The sequence below is a fragment of the Pungitius pungitius genome, chromosome 2, assembly GCF_949316345.1.
Source record: "Pungitius pungitius chromosome 2, fPunPun2.1, whole genome shotgun sequence".
Taxonomy (NCBI): domain Eukaryota; kingdom Metazoa; phylum Chordata; class Actinopteri; order Perciformes; family Gasterosteidae; genus Pungitius; species Pungitius pungitius.
In genome coordinates, this window is record NC_084901.1 from 26,462,419 (window position 1) to 26,488,907 (window position 26,489).

The following is a 26,489-nucleotide window of genomic DNA, read 5'->3' on the forward strand; positions in this document are numbered from 1 at the left end:
CAGGGCTGCCCAGGTCTGGGAAGTTGGTGCATTCCATTAGTAGTTACTCTGTAGCTTTACTTTACGCAGGGGTCAGGGTCAACACTCCTCAATCCTCAGAAAGGTAAGTCAACATGCAATATTTGCCATCTGAATAGCCATAATCCAGTTATACAAATGAGAAACCAGTTAATCAATTCAAGACATTCAATTAGGGTAAAGCAGAACAGCAGAACTTAAGCGATGATGATTAAACTAAAGGCTTTAATAGAAAACACTCCAAAGCTTTTAGGTATTCTAATGAAGGTTTTCAATGCCATATTTTATTTTTATTGCTTCGGTCAGAGATGGGAATGATGAGAGACCAGCAGGACAGAGCCTTCTGAGTCAAGTGATAGCTTCTCCTGTGTCCAGGAAGAGCGCCTCCTGCGTCTAAGGACATCACCTCCTGCCTCCAGGGACAGTCTCTGTAGTCCAAGGATAGCAACTCCAGAGTCCAGGAGTCTCCTGACTCCAGGAACCATGTCTCCTGGGTCTAGGGACAGGGATTCTTGAGCCCAGTGAAAAAAGTCTCCTGAGTCCAGGGATACCTTGCTAAGTCAGGTCTGCAAAATTGTAAAATATGTTGGCTATGTATGTTTATGTAAATCACAGGCAAAGTCATACAAAATACCAGAGAGACGGTAACAGTTCTGAGAAACATCATCTCAGTTTATGCATTGATATGCATTCACATGCACAATCGGTAGGCCTTCCATTATTCATCAATCAAGTTAAATAATGCTAGAATGCAGGTAATTAGTCTGTGTGGAGAATCATCGAGGCTCAACACATTGGCTGAAATGCAATCTGAGAACCCATCATTTCTCATTTGACAATGATTTAAATTTGTATTGGTTTACAATGAGCTCAATTGACTACTTCTGAAACTCTACTGCTTTGCACGTGATTTTTTAACGTCATGTAGACCACGTGGCACACAAACACACATACTTCCATATATTCGAGTGCATGACGTCGCCGTGTTATGGTTAACAGCGCTACCCAGCTGCGACGCACACAGGACTGTGGTGAGGACACACAACCAGGACGTGGATGAAAACAGACACATTTTATCCAAAATAATTTATCGTTTGAAGTTTTGTGGGGCTTTTGAGTTGGTCTTTCCTCAACACACTGATCGGGTGTTTCCCCAACAAACTAGGTTCATAGGTGCATCTCAATATATACATTTACAGTACATGTTCCAATAGATTTTATATAAATGTCTTCATATTGTTATATATTTATACAATAATATAATATATTTATTATAATACTAATATTGGATATTTATAATAGGATATGGTAGTACTATCAAATTCTGAATATTTTTGTATACATATATATTAATTGATATGCTGAATTGTTTGAATAAGATATTCTTATTATGGTAAATTGTTGGAATAAATGTTAAATATTCAACTGCAAAGTAATAATGAGTGTTTGATACCCTTTTTTGCATTGAATCAGAGTGGGATGTTTACTGAAACTAACCGACTTCCTAAACCAAAAGATACATTTATTGTCAGTAGTTGTTAAACCATTAAAGGAAAAGGAAAAACATCAAGCTGATCAAAGTAAATGTATTATATCCAATATCCAATTTCATCATTCCAGAGAGATATCATTTAAATTGTCCCTTTGAAGCTGACCGTCGTAAATCCCCAATGAATTATCTAAAAAATGCATTCCAGATCCTCCTTATCACCGATGTGTGTGAGCAGAGACATTAAGCAGCCTCCCTGCAGAGTGTCTCTGCTCCCCACACCCATGGCCCCCCCTCGCTCTCACCCTGAGGGCCTTTTGGCTGGAGCCAGTGCAGCATGTCGGGGCAGCAGGGAACACTCGGGGTCAGCGGAGTGTGTGTGTGTGTGTGTGTGTGTGTGTGGGTGTGTGGGCTTTCTTTCTAATTTGAGGAGTGGGGAGGAGGTATGGGAATGATCCACAGACATTAACACTGCCAGGGGCAACGGCTGCAGTGGTCATCTGTTACTGATTGCTGTGTGTGTGTGCGTGGATGCATGCATGTGTGTGTGTGAGTTCTATTATCTATTGTAGTTTTAGAGACCCTCTCTTGTAACTTTTCAGATTTTCAGAAGCCAGTTGAAGTATGTATATCATGTATAGAAATCCATTTTAAAATGCATATATATACATATATATATACAGTATATACAAACAGTATATGTATATACATATGTATATTTAATATATATAGTATATAATAGAAATCAATTTAAAATCCCCATAAAAGCCTGATAGACAACTGAAAAAACACCCCCGTTGACCCCTGTTTCTCTCTCTACATTACCAGGTAAACTATGTGGTCATTTAAATATGCGGTAAGGTTTGAATGGAACCAAAGAGAATATTAGCATGAAGGACACCTACTGCATGTCCGCGTGACAAAACGCTAATGATGATGGGACTCAAGCCAGAAGAAACACAGGCTTCAAATACCAGCCGCACATGTTTTTCATTTTGATGACATAACTGTGAATAAATCATTACCAATCTGATATAAATTGAAGCAGATTAAAAAGAATATCTTTTCCCGGTGGCTCCAGCATGTTACAGCTCTGTTAACATTCTGCTTTCATTTTAGGCTCAGAGGTTTATCAATTCCACAACCTCTCTATCACACACACATATACTGCCCATAAACAGCAGCAGGACTGAAAGGGGGAGGGGGGGGGCAGCTTGTAAGTAAAAGTTGCACTTATCTCAGACTAATATGAGAAATTGACTGATATTTGAATCATTTATAGGCCACATACAGCTGAAAAGGATTCATAAACTGCACCAGATGGAACCAAAGAAAAGGGTTGTTGCTTACATGAAGAAGCAGCGACTTAAGGAAGCCCCGAGAGGCAAAGGAAGCAAAATTCTTTCCTGAGGATCCGTTCTCTGAGTCTGGTCCAAACTGTGTTGCTTTCTTAAGAACAGGTTTTGATGGGATAATCGTTCGAATCTCGTTCTGTTATTTCTTCCGTGGGAATTTGAAGAAATTCCCTTCAGGCGAACAAGGTCATCCCCAAAAACAAAATGCTTACAGAACGGCTGCACAATTTAGATCACAACATTGATCACCACAATCGATTCTCTTCCTTTCCTCCCATTGCGTCTGTCAAAGAAGGCTCAGGGCTACAGGGATCTTTTTTCAATGAACTCCAACACAATCACAGAAACAAGTCGCGTCGTGAGCCGCCATGTCGCTCAGAGTGAGAAGGTGATTTGGGGGACTTAAAGAGGCCCAGGGAGCTATGCTGTCTTTGCTGTCTGCATCCCATCCGTCTGCGGCTGAGAGAACGTCATCAACCCCCAGGCCTGCTGCTGTGCTTCCCCCCCGCTCTGACCAGGGAGGGGGGGGGGAGGGCTCACCGACGTGACTCTCTTTGTGTGTGTGTGTCTGGCAGCATCTGCAAAAAGAGGAGAACTCTGACATGAAGGAGAGCAGCCTCTTATAATCCGCTTTGCCTTTGAGGAGTGACTTTGAAAGTCACCCCCTTGCCCCGGCTCGCCGCCGTCAGAACAAAAGTTGCTCCCCGCCGCTCCTCAAATCCGCCGTTTGTTTGGGGAATTGGGAAGTTTCCCTTTTTTGCTCTAAAATAATCTTTTATTCTACTGTGCCATTTGGCGCTGTGTGTGCCTGAACGTGGAAATGGAAACTTTCCGTTTGTGTGACAGATTGTAGAGGTCAAACGTAATAGCTTCCATTTAACTAAGGAAACTAGATAGGATTATTCTGCACATCGCTCACTGCTCAACTTTTTGTCCTCAATCTGAGCGACGCTGCTCCCTCATTACGCAGCCACAAAGGGCCCTCCGCTGACACCAAATTCTGAAGAGAAGGTAGACTGACTGAGACGTGTTGGACGCCGTTTGCAGTTGTGCTTTTGTTAGCATCAGGTTAACATTTCAGCAAATAACCAGCGTGTACTGTGAGATTATGCAGGACTACAGAGGATTTAGCATGTGTATCTGATTATTGGTTCATCACCATGCGTAAATGCTATAATCCACCTCGGATTACAGGCGCAACATGGACTTCAGATGCGTAAAAAGCAGAAAACAAGAGCTCCTAAACCCACATGGCTGTTGTAAGAAGGTGTGAGCGGCTTACAGAATGTGTGTCGGTCTGCTGGAGGAGACGGTTTTTTTCTTATTGTTAGTTCAACCTACTGAATATATTGAGGTCAAGTTTGCCATCCTCACATGTTTTCAGGGGACAGTAATCAGAAGTGTTCATTTCATTGCCAGATTAGTACAACGGGAGATTTTAATCACTTAGCTCAATCAATGCGCTCTAGTGGCACTGATGGAGAGAATCTAGCGTTTCATTAGTCGTTGTGCACGGGGAGCCGAAAGGCTTGTGACCTGATGACAGGAAGGATCCAAATGAAATCTCAATTAAAAAGAAGGTTTACAGTGTTCGACAAGGGTGTTGGCCTGTAATAACAGTGTGCCATATGTTGTGTCTGTGGTGTGGTAAATGCTGCACAATATGAACAGCACAATAGCATCCACCGAAACTCATCCGTCACAAAAGTGGATTAGGGCCAGGCGTAAGGGAAAACATGACGGGAGGACTTAGTTTGATTAACAAGAATAACGTCAAAAAGTCAAAAATGAAGGAAGTACATCCTGGGAATAAATACAACTGCTAACGTTTTCCGAAATGTAAAATAAAGACAAAAAAATGTTCCTCCACTCGTATTCACACGTCTGTGAGCGGATCTTTCCTCACCAGATGAACTGTGGACACCAGCTGTGTCACATGCATTGTCAGGTAGTCTCACAGAGGCTGTGGGATGCTGCACTGACTGGGAGAAGCCCTGTTTATCGTGAAATCAGACTTGAATAAAAGGCATTTGAATAAATAAAAAAAAAGTAAAGATGTTAATTATGCTGATGGTCTTTTAAAGCAAAACAATCCATTTCAAGGTCATATAGGCTTATATAACAAGGATGGAAAGTTAAGTAATAGAGGCGAGGTGGTGAGGTGGAACCACATCTGTGTTGGGCTAATCCAACAAATTAAATACCTGACAACTTCATCTTCATCACATTAATGGAAAAATCATTGCAGCTTTAAATGTGCTGGCCTTGTGTTAAAATTGTGCTTACGTGTTAATGCTTCACCTTTGTTAAATACCCGAATCACAACTTCTACTAGAATATGTCAAATCACGTGTCAATTACATTATTCACGACTACTAGTTTTTATTAATGCATGATGTTTGTATGGGCTTCAGTGTTTTATATGTAGATTTGGACAACCTGAAAAAAATTATTGATGAAACTACAAATCAGATGTTCAGTACATCCTCACAATGTAGTCTGCCAATTAGAGACCACATTCTAAAGAGGCTAGAGGCCCATATACATTATGCATCAACGGATACTAGTAGCGATACAAATGCATGCAGACATATACAAGTAAAGGTTATGAGTCATTTTTAAAAGGATAAGATGTAAAGAAGAAATCACAAGGACACGAAAAAGACGAGTGCAGTGCTCAAAGAAGACGACTGCACTGACTACATGGTAAGGTGGATCATAGTAAAGAAACTTTATTTACAACATTTAGAAAAGGACAAACTTCCTCCTGCCCCCCCCCCCCCCACCGCCACCACCGCCTCATCAGCACCCAAAGTGTACCCAAAGGAACTGATATGCAATGAAAGCCAAATGCTGCGTCGCTTTAAATGTAGTTGCTGAAAGAGATTGTGGTAAAACATTATCTCCTGTCCTTTCCTAAAGAGTCGTTTGGTGTTTCCTATACTAAAGGAGATGAGGTAGGAGGCTTGAGGCTTCATTCCTTCTCATTCAGAGGATATCAGCAGCTTCTGGGTCATTTCAGTTAGGAAATAACATTTAACAAAAAGCACATCAGACCCGACCTCTTTTACCACTTCTTTTCAGTTTATTGTTGGCATATTGGTGTGTTTGTGTTTTTAATGGGTGAGAAAGACATGTGTGCATCCCCTATTCCACTCTATTGTGTACAACACTGTTTGCATTTAGCCATGTTTACTTCTGTTTCTTATAAATGGACCTTTAAAATTGGTTACAATGACACAGAGTTACCATGAATTTCAATCTAAATTATGACTTCCTTTTTATATTTATAGACATGTTCTTTATCAATATCCAAAAGTGAAAAAAAGAATCATGAAATAATGTCTAACAAGGAGAACTTGAGTTTAACATCTGCTAAGGCTGTTCTGTCTCTCTTTGTGTCGCTTGCTTGGAAACAAACAAAAAGCCTTCTTCAGTCCTCTGAATCACAATGTGGAGTCTGCAAACAGAAAGCACGCCTTCAGAACATGTAGATATAGATAGATTTATATATATGTATAGAGAGAGTTTTATATTCAGCTCGAAACTTTAAAAGAGTACAGTAAACACTTCTCACACATGATAGAAAACTACTGGACGTCTGAGAATCAGAAAGGTGTCGGTCAAACACGCCAAAGGTGTGAGCATCAAAGCAAAAGGAACCCAAACGTGAAATAAACTCATCGGATAACACCTATCCTGTCAACAATTCTTCTTACAAACTTCAAAGTAAATCGGAATAGAGACACCTGACCGCACTAACAGAATAGAAAAATCTAAAACAGTGGTATTGCATTTTGAAATGCACAAAGATTCTCCTGTACAATTCTGGTGTCTCTCTGCGAGCACAAACGCATAAAGGGCTCAGTGGTGGGTTGTTGTTGTTGTTTTCTGGGTGGCTGTGGTTTCGATTAGTCTCTTAGTACACATACATTGTTTTTTTATACATCAGTACTGTAAACAGGCACTCGCAGATGGGAATCGGGTGGGAGAGATCGGTGGGTTGACCTCTCTGTCTCTCAGTCCGGCTGAGACAATGGGGTCCTCCCGGTAAGGCTTATCCGTCTACCTGCCTTTTCCCATCCATCACCCCCCCCCCCCCCAACACACACACACACACACACACACAAAAAACACTTGGTGTCTCCTAATCCCGAGAGTGGGGGGCGCTCCAAAGTCCAGCAAAGCTCCGGGAGAATTCCAGAGAGGGGGTTGGTTCATCGTCCTGTGTATCAAGGTGTGTGTGTGTGTTCTAGAACTTCTTGCTGTGGAGGAACGAGGGAAGGAGGGCAAATGGGTTGAAAATCTTGATGCTCTTTTTGTATATATATTTATATATATATATATGGCCTTGGTGATTGGGGGGGTGCTTGTGCAAAGTCACGCTGTCTCCGGTATGTCCACCCGGAAGGAGCTAGCAAACCCTTTTCCTCGCTGCAAGAAGCAAAGAGAGACACAAAGTGGGGTTAGCAGTGGTGTCTTGCAAAACCAGTACTAAGGAACACGTGCAGAAAACACAAGAGAGGGTTGTGTTTTTGGTTTGTTGAAATGAGCGGCAGCAGAGTTCCCACGTCAGTGTTGGAATGACAGCAGAGCCCTTTAAATGGCCTCATTCACACATAATGGACTCTACACCCCCCGGCTGGGCCCATTCTCTTCACTCTTGTGAAATGGCTCATGGATAATGTGTGTGTGACTATGTATGTGAGCGGGGGAAGGGGGGGAGGGGCGCGGTGCTGTTATGGGAAAAGTGACATTTCAGTGGAGGAAGGCAACAAAAAAAAAGAGGGATGCGGCCTGTAATTCGTGCCCCATCACGATGTTGTCTGAGTTCCATGGAGACTATCACCCCCCCCCCCCCCCCCCACCCCACCTCCCCGTCACTGACCCGACCCAGGCCTACTCCTCCAGGACAAAAGAGTCTCTGTGTATCACTGGCTGACTTGATCAGATTAGGGAGCTTCATCCTCTTGGCATGATCATTCTCCTGTTCCCCTCCCAGCCGTCTCTCTCTCTCTCTGCCTGTTGTTCCCTCTTTGCTATTATCCACCCCCCGCCCCACCATTGCCACCCCCGAGCTCATTAGAATAAGGGCCACAGTGATCCACTTGAGGAGGGGGGAGAGTGATCGGCGTTGGTGGGAAACACGGCGATGCATGGAGAGCCCCCGTCACCTCAGAGTGCAGCCTCATGGGGCATAACAAGCAGGTCCATGGTGAGAGCAGCACCCACCAACACTACATCAAATCGGCAACTACAGCTGGTACGCTCTCCGCCCTGTTCTCAGGGCTTCTTTTACTGCAGATCAAAAAGAAACTTTATTATGTGCAATGCTGCTGAATAATAACTGAATTTGACTGTTCTCTTATCCTTACTTTCTTGTTCTTGTCGTTGCTCCATGCAGCTTTTTATCACTTATATTGTACGGTATTTTAGACGTATATATAATCCAACAGTTCCAACAAATTGATCTTCGAATTAGTGGCGAGAATTGTCCTTGTTGTGTAAAGGACTTTATTCCATTTTTGATTTTGATTGAATCTTTTCGATGACATTCATTGGGAAGATGTCAGTTGTTCTTTATTCTAGAGCCCTGACTCATGTTACAGATGCACCTGCCCACGGTCGGTCCGGTCTTCACTAACCTGCTGGTGCCCCCATGCTTTCAGCGCCTGCTGTTCCAAAATGCAGATGAACAACTTGCAATGGAAGCACCGGGAAGCATGTTCAACAGAACGTATTTGATCCAGGATTAAACAAAAAATTATGAAGATCTAGCGAATGAATAAAACATTAATTAAACTGGGGTGAAAAAAAAGGGAGGGCGCGGGGGCTCTGACAGTTTGCTAATTTCAGCTAGCTGTTTTGGAGGATGAGAGAGAGAAAGGGGCCTCTTCAGGCTCTGCTTGACAAAATTATAATTAAGCATTATCTCTTAACTGCAGTGATTGAGGATGTATCTCTTTGTGGCCTTTGAATGAGAGTTTAGAAACAGTAATTCCTTGCGAAAAGGTTTTTCTTTTCATTTTTTTTCGAATATCTTAAAGTGGCTTTTGATCAGCGGCTTCGACGTCAAAGACGTCTAGCGAACAGCCTGCTGCTCTTCTTCCCTGACTGAAAACATCCTTGTTTCATTGTGGGAGACTGTCATATTCAGCAGACCTTCTTTCTTTCCCTAACGAGACAGCGCTTCCTTAGTGCTAACATCTCTACCCACATGAAGGCAACCTTATACACCATAATTGCTTTTGGCATGTTTCATTTGGAAAGGCCCACAGGCCAATCAGTGCTGGAGGATTTTAAATGTGTGTGTGTGTGTGTGGGAATGAATTGAAGCGGTAGGTGAGAGAAGATAAGATCATCACACTGGGAGATGATGGAGATGCTTGAGATAGAGGGAAGAGTTAGTTAAACGGTCTGAGAGAACAGGGGTCAGACCTGGAATGAATTTTCTCTCGCTTCCTTCCGGCAGCCAATCCGGAGTGAGAAAATTAAATCTGGACTCGCTATTTCTTTTTTCACCAGATCAGCGGATAGAGAAGCAGGTCGGGCGCTTAGTCACAACACAATACTCACTTAAATAAGCTGGGTTATTAGGTGCTCTGCAAATCTCTTTCCTCTCTAGGGAGCTCTGCTGGTGGCTGAGGTGATGGCTTTTGTGGAGGTGGTGCTGGTGGTTTGGGTGAAGGTGGAGATGGAGGTGTTGGTGACTGACAGGCGTCTCTTTCCCAAAGGTGGAGAATGACCTATCAGCCGTTTGCTCGGGGGTTTCAAATACCTCTGTGTCCGGGACAGAGTCCATGCCGGGCACGTGGAGGTTGCTGCGGTAGTCCGGGCCCTGGCGCCCATCGGACGCCACGAAGCTGGGCATCCAGCAGCGGTCGGAGTGGCCCAGGGCCTTGCACTCCTCCGTGCAGTTAGAGAAGAGATCGGCGCCTGCAGGCCAGGAGGGAGGGGGGTTGGGGGGGAGGGGAAACAAGGCGGGTGTTTAGCGTTTGTTGAACAAGCAGGACATACAGGGACTGCAGTGTAAGTGCGCACACCCATGCGCAGGCAACGCCACTTGAAGTATTCCTGCGAGTCTTCCTCAATGTGTAATTATGCTCGTTCCTCCTGTGATATTCCCCTTTCCCCGAGTTAGGATCAAAGACCCTGTACTGAGAGAGGAGAGATCCCTCTCCAAGGATCTGCGTCCACGACCGAAACAGCAACAACACAAACTCACACTCTGATGACTAGAGCTGGATGACTAGAGCTTGGGGATTTGTCAACATAATGATTCTGAATGCTTATAAAAAAAGAAAATAACGTCCATGAGACTTGCAAGGAAAAAACTGGTCTCCGAACCTTCAAAGTGTCTTACTGTTTCTTGATGCTTGGCGCACGGATTGCTGTAGATCCACAGATTAATGACACAGTGTCATGTTAACCACCACAGTGTGGAATAAAATGTGACTCAATTGATATCCTGCAAAATTCAGTATATCAGGACATCATTTTGTGTTTATCTAGTCTTGATCTCTGATAATATTACTATGCGCTGCAGTTCAGTTACATCATGATGCGTTCAGGCTCTTGGTAGAAGGTAAATTAACAAACAATTTAATAATGTGTTAACTGAAAACTGTAGAATGTATATTTTACTGGGCCATTTCAATAAATCCAGTTCCTGGAAGTTGATGTTTTTCGCATTAATATAAACCATACATTTTGAGCTGTCTACAATAAATAAGCAGCATATAATATATTAAAACTACAATGACATGATTTTTTTTCATTAATGAATTTTTAATTTCCTTCTCATTTGATTTGTGTATTTTCTTTAAGAAGGAAAAGTCTATCATTCAGGATTTACTGACTGATTTTTCGTATGGTGGGCAAAAAGACCAGTCTAGATCTTTGGGAGACCAGCTGCTATAATCAGGGTTTATACATTTGGACCACTGCATTTCCATGACTTCAAACAAAATTTCCATTAGTGAAATCTCAGTGTATACATGAATAAGTGAGAAAATGTAGTATTTAAACTAACAATGAGAATTCCAAAGTGTTTCCGATACCATTCCATTACGCCCCATGTTTACAATTGTCCACTATGGATGAGTATCATTTGGGTTTTTCCGAATACCAATGCTAAAACTATACTTTTAAAACATTCTGGTGCCTAAACAGTGCACAAACCAATACTTTTTTTTTTTTACTTCAAATTATGGACACTATATGAACTGTTAACAGCATACGTACAGAGTCACTGAGGAGTGTATGTATTATTTCATTGGAATTTTGGGAATATTAATAATTTAATTCATGCTCATTGTGCAGGAACTAAAGATATGTAACATATATTGAAAACATTTATGTTGGATTGTGTCTCGATGTATTGACGTCATGATTGCAGTAGGTGCAACACAGAAGAGCTGCATAAGAGCATACTGTTTTTCTACCATGTGACAGAATGTATTAATTGAATATTAAGTAGATGCTTTACTGCATAAAATAAAAACAAAACAAAAATCCAAATCAAATCAAACAATGTACAGTCATTCGCATGAGAAAAAGAAGTCACGTGTCTGCAGCTCAATGACAAAAAACACTGAAGGAACGCCGCTACACCCTCGGTTTGACTTGGAACTGGTCTGATCTGTGATAGAAGATTAAAGTCATTGATGCACATCTGTTGTCACGTAACAACGTAACATTGCACCTAGTGTCATCTGAAGTTGTTATTCGGTCCTTTTAATAGTTGTTCACTTGAACGACCTCACTGTGTGAGGACGGTTGATACAGTTGCATCACATCCGAGCCTCATCATATAATCTGCTGCAGTACCAACGCAGCCTTTCCTCCCAGTCTTGGCTGAATCATTCACTCTACTACCGTGGTGCGGGGGAGGGGGGGGGAGCCTTAGAATTGTTGTTTATAATTGGGTTGATGGGGGGTTTAACCTGCTTTCAGAGACTGTGGGCCGCGTTCCGGGTTGACTGTTACCTAAACACAACACTGGAGAAACAACCAAAGTCAGCATTCTCCATCCAGGTCACACAACGTCCTTCCATTCCATAACCAAATCACATTCATTCTCTCATTTTAATATCATCAATTTATATTAGATAATAACCAACAACCGCTCTGCCAACCCTGTGCATGCTGGGACATAGTGTGCATAGTGAACTCTATTCTATCATCTCAAATGGAATGTAGATTCTATTTATATTATTTAGATGACCAAAAAAGCTTGTAGCAATAAGATAAAATAAATGGAATTCATGTCGATTACATATAACATCAAATAAACTTGCAAATTGTGGCCAATTCACGTGTTTAGGCGAATGAACAATACGGTAACCCTATGGTGAAGAGTACTAAACACTTCACTGTATCACTTGCTTGAATAATGTATTTTGTAAGTACCTTACTTGTAGAAGGTTGCTAGGATACCTGAAAGAAGACATGTTTTTGATGGCGCCTGAGGCCAAAATGAATTGTCAGCAGGTGTTTGTGTGTGCGGCTGCAGCCTACGTACACCCGTCTGAGAGGGAACATTTCTCTACGTCAAAGGGATGTGTGTGTTTGTGAAGGGGGGGGGGGGGGGGGGGGCAGAAAGGGGGGTATGTGGGTGCAGCCTTCAAAGCCTGAACATTAGATTAACCCGTCCACAAACTCAATAGGATTGGATTACCCGGCCTGCCCCCTGTCCCGGGCCCTCAGCCTCTCCTCCTTCGCAAACCCTATTGTCCCTCATGAAAGGCATTACTGCAGGTATTCTGCAGCAAACTAGTTTGAATGCTTTCATGTGGAGTATTTGTTTGGGAGCCATTTGCTTTATTTAATGGCTGCAATTCTGCGTGAGAAGATCACCTTTTGTCAGAGAGCAAAAGTGGAACGGCCTTTAAGGGGCCCGCAAGCTATTTAGGCCGCCCGTAAGCCTTCAGCCAAATTGTGTTTTATTGCCCCATATGTTTTCTTGCAGGCGGGCTCATGTCCCGTGTTTGCATGTATTTTCTAGCCTAAATCCGCTTGTTTTGTGTATGTGTGTCTTAGTCACTGTTAGGGCCACAATCTGAGCTGTCCAGCTAGGGCGATCCGCTACTAATCCCTCTGAACACAGACCGATTAGACCGAGGTCCGCTGTCATCCCAGTAAGCACAGGGAGTGTGAGTGAGTGTGTGTGTGTGTGTCTGTACCGGTCAGTTTACGGGAAATTTGCTTTGTTAGTAAGCGGATTAATTTGGCTCGCCGTCACTAACGGCTTGGCAAAGTGCCCGGTCTCCTAATGACAGGGATTCTTATTAAATATGAACTGACGTGCCATGAATAACACCAGCACATTAGGTTGTAATGCGGCCTCTGACATGGGAGGACCTGAAGTGTGTCAGAGCCCATGGACATGCGAGAGCGCTGCATTGTGGGTACCGATGCTGATATTCAATGTTTACACACTAAGAACTGTTTCTGTTACAGCATTACAGAAGGGTTACACTTGGATTGTAATTCACGTTCATTCTGTAATTCTTTTAACAATGCATTATTTTAAGCAAAGATCACATTGACTTTATGTTTTTAGATTCTTATATTTTTGTAAAAATACTGCTTCTCCAGCTAAGGGAAAGTGTTGCTATGACACACAGTGATTAAATTAATCTGTGTATTGCTGCAATGGTTTTTGTAGTTTGATCAGACCTCTGACAAAATTGGATTTATTATTATCTATTATCTGTTATATTTAATAAAGAAAATATTGAAATTTCAACAAAAAAGTTAATACTAATTTTGAGTACATACTTTTGTTATCAGTTGATCGGACTAATTTCAAAATGCCCGTAGAGCTTATTATTGAAGCAGTGGAATTGGATGAGTCCTGCAGTAAAATAGTCCCACGTATCAGTGGCCTCAAGAGGTTGCATCGCTGCTTCCCTCGTTGTGGGCTGCTAAAAGAAATAGTGGAAGGACACAGAGCTCCGCTTCTATTACAAAATGGATGCTGTGCGGATTTTCAAAATGGGAAATGTGGCATTTAGGCTGTCAAAGAGGCTCTCTCTCACACACACACTCTATCACACTCTATCACACACACACACACACAGAGCCATTTAAGTCACCAGATTAAGACATCTTGATATTTCTTGACATTTTGGCTAAATGAAATGTTCCCCTTGGTACATGGTACATTGTCTCTATTAAATCAAGAAGGAACATTCCAGCTGTAAAATCAAAACCCTCCCCAGCACAACCCCCCCCCCCCCCCCTTCGCGCACTCCCACGCGCACAGCCTGAGCAGAATAAGGTTGTGCGTTAGGCCCCTCCCTGTCTCTACCAACACGCTCTGCCAACAATCGTCCTTAGAGCAAACCGGTGCGAGGTGTGAGGGTCCGTCCGGGCGTAGCACAGTACACCGCCCTCCACTGCGGGTGTCAACATGTCCCCCGTTAAAGCAACCAATAAGCAGAGAGGCCAGCGCGGACCAGGGGCGTATCCCTACTCCCTCATCTCCTCTTAGCATTCGGCACGACGCTCACGCAGTGCAAACCCAAAGCCTCCATAACAACCTTCATTTGGTAATTGCTACTACAGAGGTCTGAAAAATGAATTACTGATCAGCGAGCTGTTACCACGGTGATAACCGGCCAAAGGAGGAATTCTGCATGGTAGGGGGGGGGGGATGGGAACGTGTATATGTGCCTCGACTCTATCGTCTCTGAGTGCGTGACATTGGCTGTGTTGATAATATGTGCTTTACACAAGTAGCGGGACTGGAAACGGGCCCCTGAGGGGACGCAGAAGTGGTCCTGGAGGGTCCAGCAACAAATCAGGAGCACTCCATTAATTCCACAGAAGAATGCGGCCTCCGCAGAGTGAAGCTCGCAGCACAGTGCAGCAATGGTCCCAGCAAGCCTGATCACAGTACCAGAGGGAGGTCTCGCACTACTGTCATCACATTTTATGACTGATAAATCATTCCGAAAGAACAATTCCTGTTGTGTGAACAGCTCCCGCTAAACTTTGATTTACATTAATACTGCTCCTCCCTGACATTATTGTGACTGTAAACTCTGTGAATTGGTAAAAATCTGGTGATACGATATGTATCAGGATATAGGAACTACCACATTATATATTGTAAAACAAAGACTTACTTAAGTAAATAGGTTTTTACAAAATAAAAACTGACATATGTGATCTATTATTATGCAACTTCTTGTCTGTGTGCACTGTCAAAAAACTGAAGGTAGACATCAAATACAACACAGAATAAACCAACCACGGTAGTGTATGTCTTTAGCCAGCCCGTGTCTAGCAGGCTCCTTACCGCTCCAAAAACGCTCCCTCTTGATTCTATGAAGGCCCTTCAACACAGGACACATGAGGCGGGTCGCGCTGCCTTATATGATGTTATTTGAGCATTCATTATGCAAATGCTGGTTCTCATAAACGCAGGGGTGTCATTCATCAGGTCCTTCAGCTCTTTCACACAGTTATAAGAAGCCAGGCGCGTCTGCTGTATCTGACGTGGCTCACTTTTACAAAAACAAGAACTTTGTATACCAGAAGGTTTTGTGTAAAGCATTTAGCATTTATTCATGGGAAAGATTCATAGTATATCCTGCAGCTAGTAGGTGGAGCGAGCTGTTAATTTGTCAAAAAATGTGTTTTCTGAGGAAGTTAGTGTGCTTTCCTTTGGACAGACAGAATCATCTGCTGAGTGACGTTTTCGATCCATTTGGTTCCTCATTTTCTCTGATAGAGAAGCATAGACGTGTTCTAAAGGAAGCTCATTATGCCTACATACTAAAGTGTGTTGCAGTCTCATGCTAAATAAGCACACGTCTCACGCCTCCCATTGCCATCACATCCTACCCTCACATACCTGCACATGACACTGTGTGATGACACCGAGTGTGCAGTAATTGGTCATTTGATTCCTACCTTTGACCTAAACTGCAAATGCTCGTCTTTACTCTCTCCCTGTCACTCTTAGTACACATGGAGGAGGCTGGAACATTATCAGCGTGTGTGTGTGTGTGTTAGATCACAGTCATATGGCCTAAACAGCTGATTTTTCTGACACTTTAAGTGATACATAAATAACTCTTGGCACCACAACACAGCCAACATCAGGAACAACAACACACACACACACAATCTTGCAGCGGTTGCTCGTCGACCAAAACAAAAATATAAAATAAAGGTTCTGAAGCTATGAGGGTAAACAGCACGTGAGCACTGCTTCATCAAACTTATCTAATTGGAACATCTGTCTGTGTGTAATGCTCATGCAGCTCGAGATGGAAAAACAATACGCTCCTTTAAATCGGATTATATGGACAAGAACGAATGCCTCAGCATAAAAACCCGTAGAGTTCCTCTCCCCGACGTCCCGCCTGGGCCGAGACAAGGACATGTGTTTACTTGACAGCATCTACCAGAAAGTGACGCGGCGTGAGTGGACAAATTGCATGAGCACAGACGGAGGAAAAGCCTGTGTGCCCCTCGGCATTGTGGGAGCAGAATTGCGGGACGCTAAGCCATGCTATCAATTATGCTTTTCAAACAAAGACTTAATACAGAGCAAATAATCTGTTTGAAGGAACTAAGCTGGGCTGATAACTCGCGACAGAGTAACTGTCTCCCATCGCGCACCAAGGGTACTCAAAGTCAGCGGGGGAGGGCTGCCGGGGCGGGCCCAGGCTTACACTTCTAAGTTACCACAAGGCAAATGTGTGTCCAAAGCAGCAGAAAGCTCTGAACGTGTACCCAACGTCGACGCCCAGCGGGCCAATCAGATTCTTCTTTCCTCTTCTCTGATCCGACACTTGTGAGAGCTGTCACTCAAAACATACACTAATGAATTCAAAGATATCTGCTCTGTTTGTCTCGAGTAGACGAGTAGGAAGAAGACATGTATTCTATTCCTTTCTATTCACTTCGTCTATTTAACTGGTAGATTCCGCCTAAATTCATCATCACAAATCACATAATGCCTCATTTGCATTTTAAAATGTTGATTTGTACCATATTCTCCAACATGTATGTCATTTTACAAAATGCGTCTTTTCTCAGATCCAGAATTCTCCTCTTGAGCAGCGCTTACATCCACCAAACTCTTTTTTCATTACTTCGTGTGTTCTGAAGGATTCTGTATTTTCGCAGCATGATTTATACAACAAGTTATTACAAACAACATGGAGGAAATCTGTTTTTGATGTGTGTTTGTGATTCATACAGAGTGATCGAGATATATATATATATCTCGATCACTCTGTGTGAATATATACATGATATATATAGAGTATATATAACATTAATGCATATATATACACATACAGTTGTTATTATTATTAGAATTCATAATACAATTAATTAATAACTAAATATAGTTATTATTCCCTTCAACAATCAGTGGCGACCTGTGGTACCTTTGCTGGAGAGCAGGTCTTTGTACTGGATGCAGCGCTTCATGTGGTAGGGGCTGTGGCCCCCATGTATGTTCACATGCCTCGTATGAGAGCTTCACGGGCACCTGAGTCTGTGCTCATGGGACTAATTGATGAAAGGCTTGTGATATGGAGAAGGGATTAAAGCCCCCCCTTGGTGATGAGGAGACCGCAGAAGGCTCTCCTTAAGAAGGCGTGAATCCGGTCTGAGCCTCGTGCTTGTCACATGGAGCCTCTCGCTCGCATCCACACACTCATAACCAAACCAAGGTGCAGACCCCGAGGGACGGCACACACACCCACGGTCAGTTGCTTGCTGCACAGCTAAATGCGATGGGACAACTGCCACCATTTGGCTTCATGAAAGGACAGACATTGGAGGTATATATTAAGAGTTTTCAGCAGTGCTTTGTTTAAACATGCAAATGAAGCGTTAAATATGGACTCATTTGCATATACTTCTAGAACGTTAATTCGAAAGTTGGAGCCAGGTTTAAAATAATCCTTCATTGTGTAGGCACATTCATGTCAGAGGCAATACATTTGTATCACTTTATATCAATCAAAAATGTCCTTCATGGTTGTAACAACATATTGTATAAATCATGCTGTGAATGATATAGAATCCTTCAGGGCACGGAGAGTACTGAAGTGGAGAATTCTGGAATCTCAGAAAAAACAGCCTTTAAAGACGTGTTTTGTAAAATGACATACATTTTAGTCAATATGGTGAAAATGAACGTTGCGTTTAAATATGCAAATCTGGCATTCTGTAATGCTGGCGTTTGGTAAATTTAGGAGGAACAAAGAACGGTAGAATGAATGTAACAGAGCAGAAACCGCTGAATTGAGGATGAAAAAAACAGTGTCTATCCTCCTCAGGGCCGAGCCGTCCAAAAAGTGTCCCCCTGACACCCGAACCACAAGCTGACAGCGTTCACATGAAATGCTTATGCCCTCACAATCGTGCCCCTCCACGAGGACCAGCCGGCTGACTGGGGCCCACATCTTCCACGGTGGGAGAAAAAAAAGTAAAAGCTGAAGCGTTTGAGAGGATCTGACTCCGTCTGTGTACAGCCAGCCGGACGGAATGAGAAGGCCTCCATGACGAGGCTGAGCCGACACCGCAACGGGCTCTTTTCTACCGACCCCCCCTCCACAGACACGAAACCCTGCATTCACGAGTCACTCGGGGCCAGATTGTGTGAGTTCTGATTGCTTGCTTTAAGAAGGAGGCCTCAAGAAAGAGAAGAACAGGATGAGGAGGTAAGATGGTGGTTGGGGAGGGAGGGCGAGGAGTGAGAGTAGCTGCTCCAGTGAACGCGTTAATTATTCTAATGAACGACTGAATCGCGTGTTTTGTTTGTGACGATGGCGCTGCGACCTATTTGGTCCGCTTCCCCGGCGCCTCATTATAACGCGCGTCACGTCAAGTGGTCTCCGGCATCCGAGTGACCGAGCTCACGGGGAGCGGGCTCCTCATTAACACCGCCGCGTATTTACAAACTGCAGTGCTGGGGGACGAGGTGGAGGGAGTGGGGGGGCGTGGACCTGGACTGGGATTGGGTTCTGTCACTAGCATGGCTGAGCTTCTTTTCCTTTTTCTTATTTTTCACCAGAGGGAAACCATGAAGTCTGAAAAAGCATTAGTGTGGTTTAGTCAGATTCAAACCGTCAGTTTCTCAACGGGGTTCTCCTCATGTCCATTGATGATGATCGGATTTCTTTCATATTAAAAAAGATTAAGTGGAAGTATATTTTACGGGACACTTAATTTCATTTGGCTGTAAATCTTCATGATGATCCTTCAGTAACTCTTTTAGATTGTCCTTGTTTTTAATTAAATGTCGCAAACTCTCGATTTAATACCATTGAAGTCAGCATTATTTATGTAATTACTTTAATATTCTAATTTTAAAATATAACTTATAAGTTTTGTTTGTTGTTATTTGCCATTTTCTGAGAATTTTCTAACATTTGGTTCAACTTCCTTTCAAATAAGTCAAGTGTTTGTTCATGGGTTTATTTCTCTCCTCCATATATGTTATGTTTGTTGTTCAGATTGTTCTTTTGTTTGTCATCCAGATTAAAAAATAGAAAACCTTCTGACCAGATTTTCATGAAATGCGTTGGAACGACGTATTATGGGAAAAAGAAGAATACATCTGGATGAAATACTTTAACCAATAAGCCCCATAATACAGTGGGGTGGATGTGTTTCATTTAAGTGACACAGACGCTGCTGGCAGCAAGATCAGTCCTTTAACATCAGTAGAAGAAATATTTCATTTTGATCTGTAGGTTGACTTACACCAACCTATGTTAGATTCACCTCATTCCCGTTAACATTCACTGCTACACAATTCGAACTAAGAAGACTGGTTCGCTGTGTAGGATGTTAATGTGACAATCTATAGCAGTGACTTCCTTCTGAGTGCTGGTCTGCTTAGATGTATATGAACAAAGTCTACACACTGCTGGGATACTTGAAGCCCTGGTGATTTGCTTTGTTGTCTTGGTGTTTACGTGAAAGCATTCAGCAACACTCACTCACACACACACTCAAAAAATTCAGTGAGCCCTCTTACCGGAGGCGTGGCCTCGGTTGGTGGCGTCGTGGTCACTGTCTCCCTGCTCGCTGTCCCCATGGCCGCTGTCTTTGGAGCTCACCATGTCCGCCTCCTGGAACGCCGAGCTGGGACACAAAAGAGGGCGTGAAACGAAAGCCTCGCTTACTAAAGCTCCATTCTCATCACCCCAGTGAAGACAGTTATCAAAAGAGGCAACGGAGGCAGGAGGATGTGAAATAGTGTCCTCCCATATTTACCTGTTGACACGTCTCGGCCTGTCTACCAGGTAGCTGAGTTCAGCTCGCTGGTGTTTGGTCTGAAAAGGAAGGGTCGTATTTTTAGTTTGTGAGACCTGATGTTACATGAAGACCTTCAGGCCATCGACACCAAACTATTATGCAACCCACAGAGCAAGTCTGGCGGCGGGAGGGGGAGGGGGGCACAGGCACTCACACACACAGAGTGTCCAGCAGCCTCTAAGCCACCATACATGTATACAAACAGAGCTTTTTAAATATTAACATGCAGCCCTCCCTGAAGCCTGCAGGAGGCAACATGTCAGCGCGGTGCTTATACAAGACACAGGAGGATGTGTAAAACTCCTAACAACAGCCAATATTCAGGGACCAGACATGTCAGTGAACTGTGGGGAAATGGAGATGATTTATCTGCCACATATTCAAACAGAATCACACTGGGTCGCAGCTGTGTGTGAGTCTGGGTGGGCTTCAGACATGCTCAGGGGTTTACACTGTAGGTATGAGAGGGACTCTTACCTCGTTCGACAAAATGCTGCCGTTTGATATGATGTCGGGCTGCTGGTCTGTGTACCCTGTCACTATGGCCCCGCACGGGTTGTGATCGGTGTCTGTGCTCCTAGACGGACTACACGGCTTTAGGAACATGAGGTCGGTTTTGGCAGACTCCGGAGTCAGACATACCTGGTAGCAATAGTTCTGGTTTTGGTGGTGGGAGCCAAAACTCCCCGACTCCTCCACGGGGACCTGAGCCATGCCGACCCCGCTGACGCTGCCGGCGCTCTGCACCAGCATGATATCCGACTTGCTGAGCTTTTTCTTGCGCGCACGGGCCTGCCGCGAGCAGCAGGAAGTGCAGCCCAGGCAACACTCGCTGGTCAGGCAGGTGTAAAGGTTCAGCTTTTTGTCCTTCTGGCAGCGTACGGCCAGCACGATCATGACGAGGAGGAAAATGAATGAGACGGAGCCCAGGGCGATGATGAGGATAAGCGTGAGGTCCACAGTGCCGTCTTTGGCCTTGGCAGTGCCCGCGCGGTCCCCAGCGCCGCGCCCCACGGCCACGCTGTCCACCAGCACCACTAGCACGCTGGCGCTAGAGGACAGCGGCGGCTGGCCGTGGTCCCTCACCTCGATCAGCAGGTCGTACAGCTGGTGGGGGTCGCGCTTAACAGACACCCGCCTCGCTGTGCGCAGCTCACCGGTCCTCCAGTCCATCCGGAACATGCCGTTCTCGTTCCCCCTCTGGATGCTGTAGGAAAGCCGGGCGTTCTCGCCATCGTCCGCATCCATGGCGACGACGCGGGTCACCAGGTAGCCCGGCTCGGCGGTGCGGGGCAGGGGCTCTTTGGCGGTGCCGTTCTTCCCCAGCGGGGCCAGAACCACAGGCGTGTTGTCGTTCTGGTCCACAATGATGACTTTGACCGTGGCGTTGGAGAAGAGCTCTGGTGCGCCTGAGTCTTTGGCCTGGACCATGAAAGTGAAATCCTTCAACTGCTCATAATCAAAGGACCTGAGTGCGTACAGGTAGCCTGTCTCCTCGTTGATGGACACGTATGTTTTGAGCGACATGCCCTGGATGTCACACTCTAATATGGAGTAGCTGATGAGCGCGTTCTGCCCAACGTCTGGGTCCCGAGCCGTGACGGCGTGTATGTATGCCCCCGGCACGTTGTTCTCGGTCACATACACATCATAGATGGTCTGCGTAAACGTGGGCGCGTTGTCGTTCTCATCTGACACCTGGACTCGGATGGACTTACTGGCGGCCAGAGAGGGCGTCCCTTTGTCCCGCGCCACTACGGTGACGGAGTAGGAGTCCGCCTGCTCCCGGTTAAGCGGGCCGTCGGTCACTATGGTGAAATAATTCCTAAAGGACGATTTTAATTTGAACGGGACATCGCCGAGGATCTCCACGTGGATCTGCCCGTTCTCCTCCGCGTCCTGGTCCGTGACGCTCAACAGAGCAATGACGGTGCCGGGGGCAGCCTTTTCGCTCACCGACTCGGTGACGGTGCTGAAGGTGATCTCCGGTGCGTTGTCATTCAGGTCGGTGACTTTGACCAGCACTTTGCAGTGCGCGGCCACGGCGTTCGGCCCCATATCCTTGGCCTGGACGAATATCTGATAGAGGCTGCTCTCTTCGAAGTCCACCTCTGCGCGCACCTCGATGCGGCCGGTGCGCGGGTCAATGCTGAACAGATCCTTTACGCGATTGGATATGTGGTTACTGAAGGAGTAAACGATCTCCCCGTTCAGTCCCTCGTCCAGGTCGGTGGCGTTCAGCTGTATGACCAGCGTGCCCACCGGTGCGTTCTCCGAGAGGCTGACCGTGTAGACGGCCTGGTCAAACACTGGCACGTTATCATTAGAATCCAGCACTTTCACCACCAGCAGCGCGGTGCCGGTCCGCGGAGGCTGACCGCCGTCCACCGCGGTCAGCACGTACCTATGCGCCGCCTGCTGCTCCCGGTCCAGTGGCTTCTCCAGGACGAGCTCGGCGAACTTGTTTCCGTCCGTTTGAGTCTGCACATCCAGGTAAAAGTAGTTGTTGGTGGTGATATCGTAAGTGCGCAACGCGTTTGAGCCCACGTCCGGGTCGAACGCGCTCTCCAAAGGGAAACGGGTGCCCGGAGTGGCACTCTCTGAGATCTCCACCGTGATGTCCGTCTCCGGGAAGCTGGGCGGATTGTCGTTAATGTCCACCACTTCGATCTCGATCCGAAACAGCTCCAGTGGGTTTTCCAAGAACACTTCCATGTTGAGCTGACAGCTAGGACTCTGCCTACAGATCTGCTCCCGGTCGATTTTTTCGCTCACAAACAGGACGCCGTTCTCCAGGTTCACCTCCAGATACGGCGTGCGAGAGCTGGGCACCACCTGGAAACGGCGGGAGGCCAGTTTGGTGAGGTCCAGCCCCAGGTCCTCGGCGATATTCCCCACCAAGGTGCCATGGTCCGCCTCCTCCGGCACCGAGTAACGTATCTGAGAGAGAACTCCATCCGCGATGCACAGGACAATCAAAAGCACAATCATCGCAGGGAAACAAGTGCACTTGGGTCGATAATTTTATTGACTGCAATATCCACTGTTATTAGACAAAACATCCGGCCCCATCACCCATTTCCTCAGGCAGGTAAAGTCTCCAAAAATGCATAAAAATCTCCAGAAACTTATAAAACGTCCGGAAAAGGCTGTCCCATTAAAAAAGAAGCATTTCTATTAGTAGAAAGAGTTTTGAACACTGCAGCCTATTTGAGCCTATTTGTTCTGTCTATTCTCCGTTGTCACGCGTCTCCGAGTGTCCGTGGAAGCTGCTGCGCGCATTCCAATGAAGCGCAGTGTGATGGAACCCGTCCGGAGCGCGTTTGGGAAACGAGGAAACAGGTATCCACATAAAAACAACAAGAGATCGGTTTAGCTTTCTTTGATTGTCCCTGTGATCTGACGGTACATGTCCTCGCGCTCTCGGGCTGGGTGTCTGTCCTCCTGCCACCCTGTTATACTCACTGCGGTCCCCTCCACTCTACTCTCTACTGATGCTGTTCACTCAACTCTTTGCTTTTTTTCGTTCTCTTTGACAGCCCCCCAACTCCCCGCCCACCCTCCCTTCCGTCGTACCGCCCCTATCTCGGCCCCCGTTTCTGTAAATCATGCTGACAGCTCTCTCCTGATTGGACAACCAGGATGCCCGTGCACGCCCCCACCCCCCATGAACTCCCTCACTGCGGCTCTATCTCGCTCTACCTTTTCCACCGATTTGCTCCGAGTGGCTACTCTTTCAGAATCCCTTATACCCAAGAGGAGATGGGGCAGTGGAAGTCGAGGCTAGAATCCCAGCCCCCCTCTCCAGCACACAAACACATACGCACACACACCTGTCCAATAATGCGCATTCATAAAGTGGCCCCCTGATGAAGCACTGTGTGATGAGCGCTATTGGAGGACTTGTTGACTTGGAGTCCGGGGCCCTTCTGAGCCTGAGGACAGACCGAGGTAATGCATGCAAATTCTGTGATATGTATGTAGAGAATCATCCCCCATTCGCGCGCTGTTTCTTAAGGCTGCGCGTTGTAATTACAGCCCGTGGTTGAAACGATATTAACTCTCCTCCACCCAGCCACATAGGCAGCGGGTCTGGAGAGGGTGGGAGAAGGGCCCTGATGCGCGGACCTCATACGACCCCTAGCGGGGCGCGAGAAAGCCGGAGTGAGATTCAGAGGGAACCCGTCATCGTTCAGTGCACCGGTCCGTGGAGTAAAAAAAAAAGAAAAAAAGAGGGAAGACTGAACGATCATTTCCTTAAACGCACAAACGCACAAACACAACAAATAACACATATGTAAAACGTCATAAACCTTGAGAAGACCATACAAAAACGAAATGAACAAAATGGAAAAGATTCGGTACAACTGAATTGTGTACTCTCGGGGTGTGTAGTCAAAGAATTCCATCTAGACTGTTCCAAGCGACTGGAGCAGGAAACATGAAGGCATGCTCCTCCGCCTCCTCTTTTAGATCATTAGTATTACACAAAGGAAGGAAGGCTTCAAAGGCACAGTCACTTGGTTATTTGTAATGAGTTCATCACAAACTGAGAAATTGGGACTAGTTGTGTTAGTTATACATGACTATAACTACAGACAAAAAAATGGACTGATTCTGATTCCTAATAATATGCACCCTTATTTCCCCTTTGTGTCTCTCTGCTCTTTTGACAGTGTAATGTCTTACAGATCCATTTTTCTTTCAGAAGCCTACTGCCTGTGAGTGTTTCTCAGTGATCTAGATCTGGTGTACGGCTGGACTCTTCTCCAAGCTGCCCTGCAGAAGCAGGAAACTCGTCCATGTACCCGGGCTTGTAGACCACAGCGGTCAGCCACATCATACACCACAAGGGCTTTTTGATTTCCTTTTTAATTTGTAAAAGGGAACCTGACCTTGGTCATAACAGGAAATCTCTGGTGCCTTCAGTATGAGATCCGTTCAGCGTGAGAGATCAGAGGAGTGAAGGAGGTGAGCAGTAGAGCAAGTGCTCCCCCTAGTGAACCTCTGCACTGCTGCACGTCCACATCCACACTGACTAACACACGCACGCACGCACACGCACACACACACACACACACACACACACACACACACGCGTGGCAGCATGAGTGCATGTCTGCAAACTGTCTGATACATCACCGTACAGGCCACTGTAGGAGAGAGACGTAGTGGCTACGAGAACAGATTCTCCTAAATCAAGCTCCATCCAGTCAGCGGTGCAGTCCGACATGCATCACTGTCCGCTCAGAGAGAGAGAGAGAGAGAGAGAGAGAGACAGAGAGAGGCACCAACGATCACTGATTTAACTACGTGAATGTGATTACAGTCACTTCCCTGCTCTCTGACACTGAGACAGCAGCACTCCGCCTTCTCATCCTGATTTACAGTCAGGACTCATTCTCGAGTGCTGAAAATAGTATCCCAGTAATGGCTACCTTTTTGTGGGTAAAAATAATGTCCATCTCGTATATCACAAAGCTTACCATACATTGTAGCAGGAAGAGAGATGGATTTTTTTTAAAGGGGCCCTACAGCAGTCCCATCCAGAAGGTAATTAGAGCAGGAGAAAACAGTATGTAATCATCAAGTATTATAGAGCTACAGGGACCAGAGAGCACCGTCTAATCGGAAACCAAGTGCCACTCCCCCCGTTAGCTTTAACAAGCGCGGCATCAATTAGCACAAGAGTGGAGTCTCTAATGTGGTGTCACGTCTAGGTAATGGGGAGGACAAACCTCAATGGGCAACTTAAGGGAAATGCAGGTCTACACGAAGCCTCTCTCCGCTGCAAACTGTCTGTGAAGTTCTGACATTGAAGCTCACGGATGGTAGCGGTACATCCCGGGTTCTGTCATGTTGTCTTGTCTTGTCCGACTTGTTCTGATAGTTGATGAGCTACAACGTGTCTCATGACAGCTCATCTCCACTCACAAGTACGTGGAGGTTTACCACTGCACATCCCATCATCACCCTGGATTGTTGAGACTGCTGAGACAGGAGGTATTGTTTTTTAAATATGATCCATGGACACCCCGGTGATAACAGGCGACACTCATGTTGTGTCACATTTTTAAAAGCTCTTATATTCAGCCAAAACATTTCACTGAAAGGGCTGTGAAAGTGCTAAATATTAATAATGTGCAACCAACAATCCTGATCATGCAGCAATGCACTTTAATGATCAAGACCACAACAGGATTATTTCTTTATACTAAATCAAATTGTATTCTTTCATATTCTGAGAAATTTCAGTGATCAGCAACCATACTAATTTTGATGTATTTGTATGCTCTTTGCCGAAAAATCTCACCTGTTCCTTGATC

General features: G+C 45.2%; 1 protein-coding gene across 2 annotated transcripts; it reads right to left on the bottom strand.

Moving 5' to 3' along the window:
• Positions 1–5,662: 5,662 nt before the first annotated feature.
• Positions 5,663–23,685, bottom strand: pcdh10b (protocadherin 10b). 2 transcript variants are annotated; one of them, XM_037461704.2, is made up of 5 exons: positions 20,806–23,685; positions 20,122–20,180; positions 19,883–19,989; positions 9,641–9,798; positions 5,663–7,296 (listed from the first exon to the last, which is right to left on the bottom strand). In XM_037461704.2, the coding sequence occupies exons 1-5, from the start codon at positions 23,152–23,154 to the stop codon at positions 7,243–7,245; spliced, it is 2,727 nt and encodes a 908-aa protein (XP_037317601.2). In that variant the 5' UTR covers positions 23,155–23,685; the 3' UTR covers positions 5,663–7,242. The 2 variants fall into 2 exon arrangements, with proteins under 2 accessions (XP_037317601.2, XP_037317600.2); XM_037461703.2 differs by having other exon boundaries at positions 20,641–23,685.
• Positions 23,686–26,489: the final 2,804 nt, after the last annotated feature.

What these genes read in the sequence shown, in the direction of transcription:
- pcdh10b (XM_037461703.2), bottom strand. Translation starts at nt 23,154, where the DNA reads ATGATTGTGCTTTTGATTGTCCTGTGCATCGCGGATGGAGTTCTCTCT. An exon ending in AGGCCGAGACGTGTCAACAG is followed by an intron (nt 19,990 to 20,121) that starts GTAAATATGGGA and finishes TTTGTGTCCCAG; the next exon opens with CTCGGCGTTCCAGGAGGCGG. An exon ending in ACTCTGTCCCGGACACAGAG is followed by an intron (nt 7,297 to 9,640) that starts GTATTTGAAACC and finishes TGCTTCTTGCAG; the next exon opens with CGAGGAAAAGGGTTTGCTAG.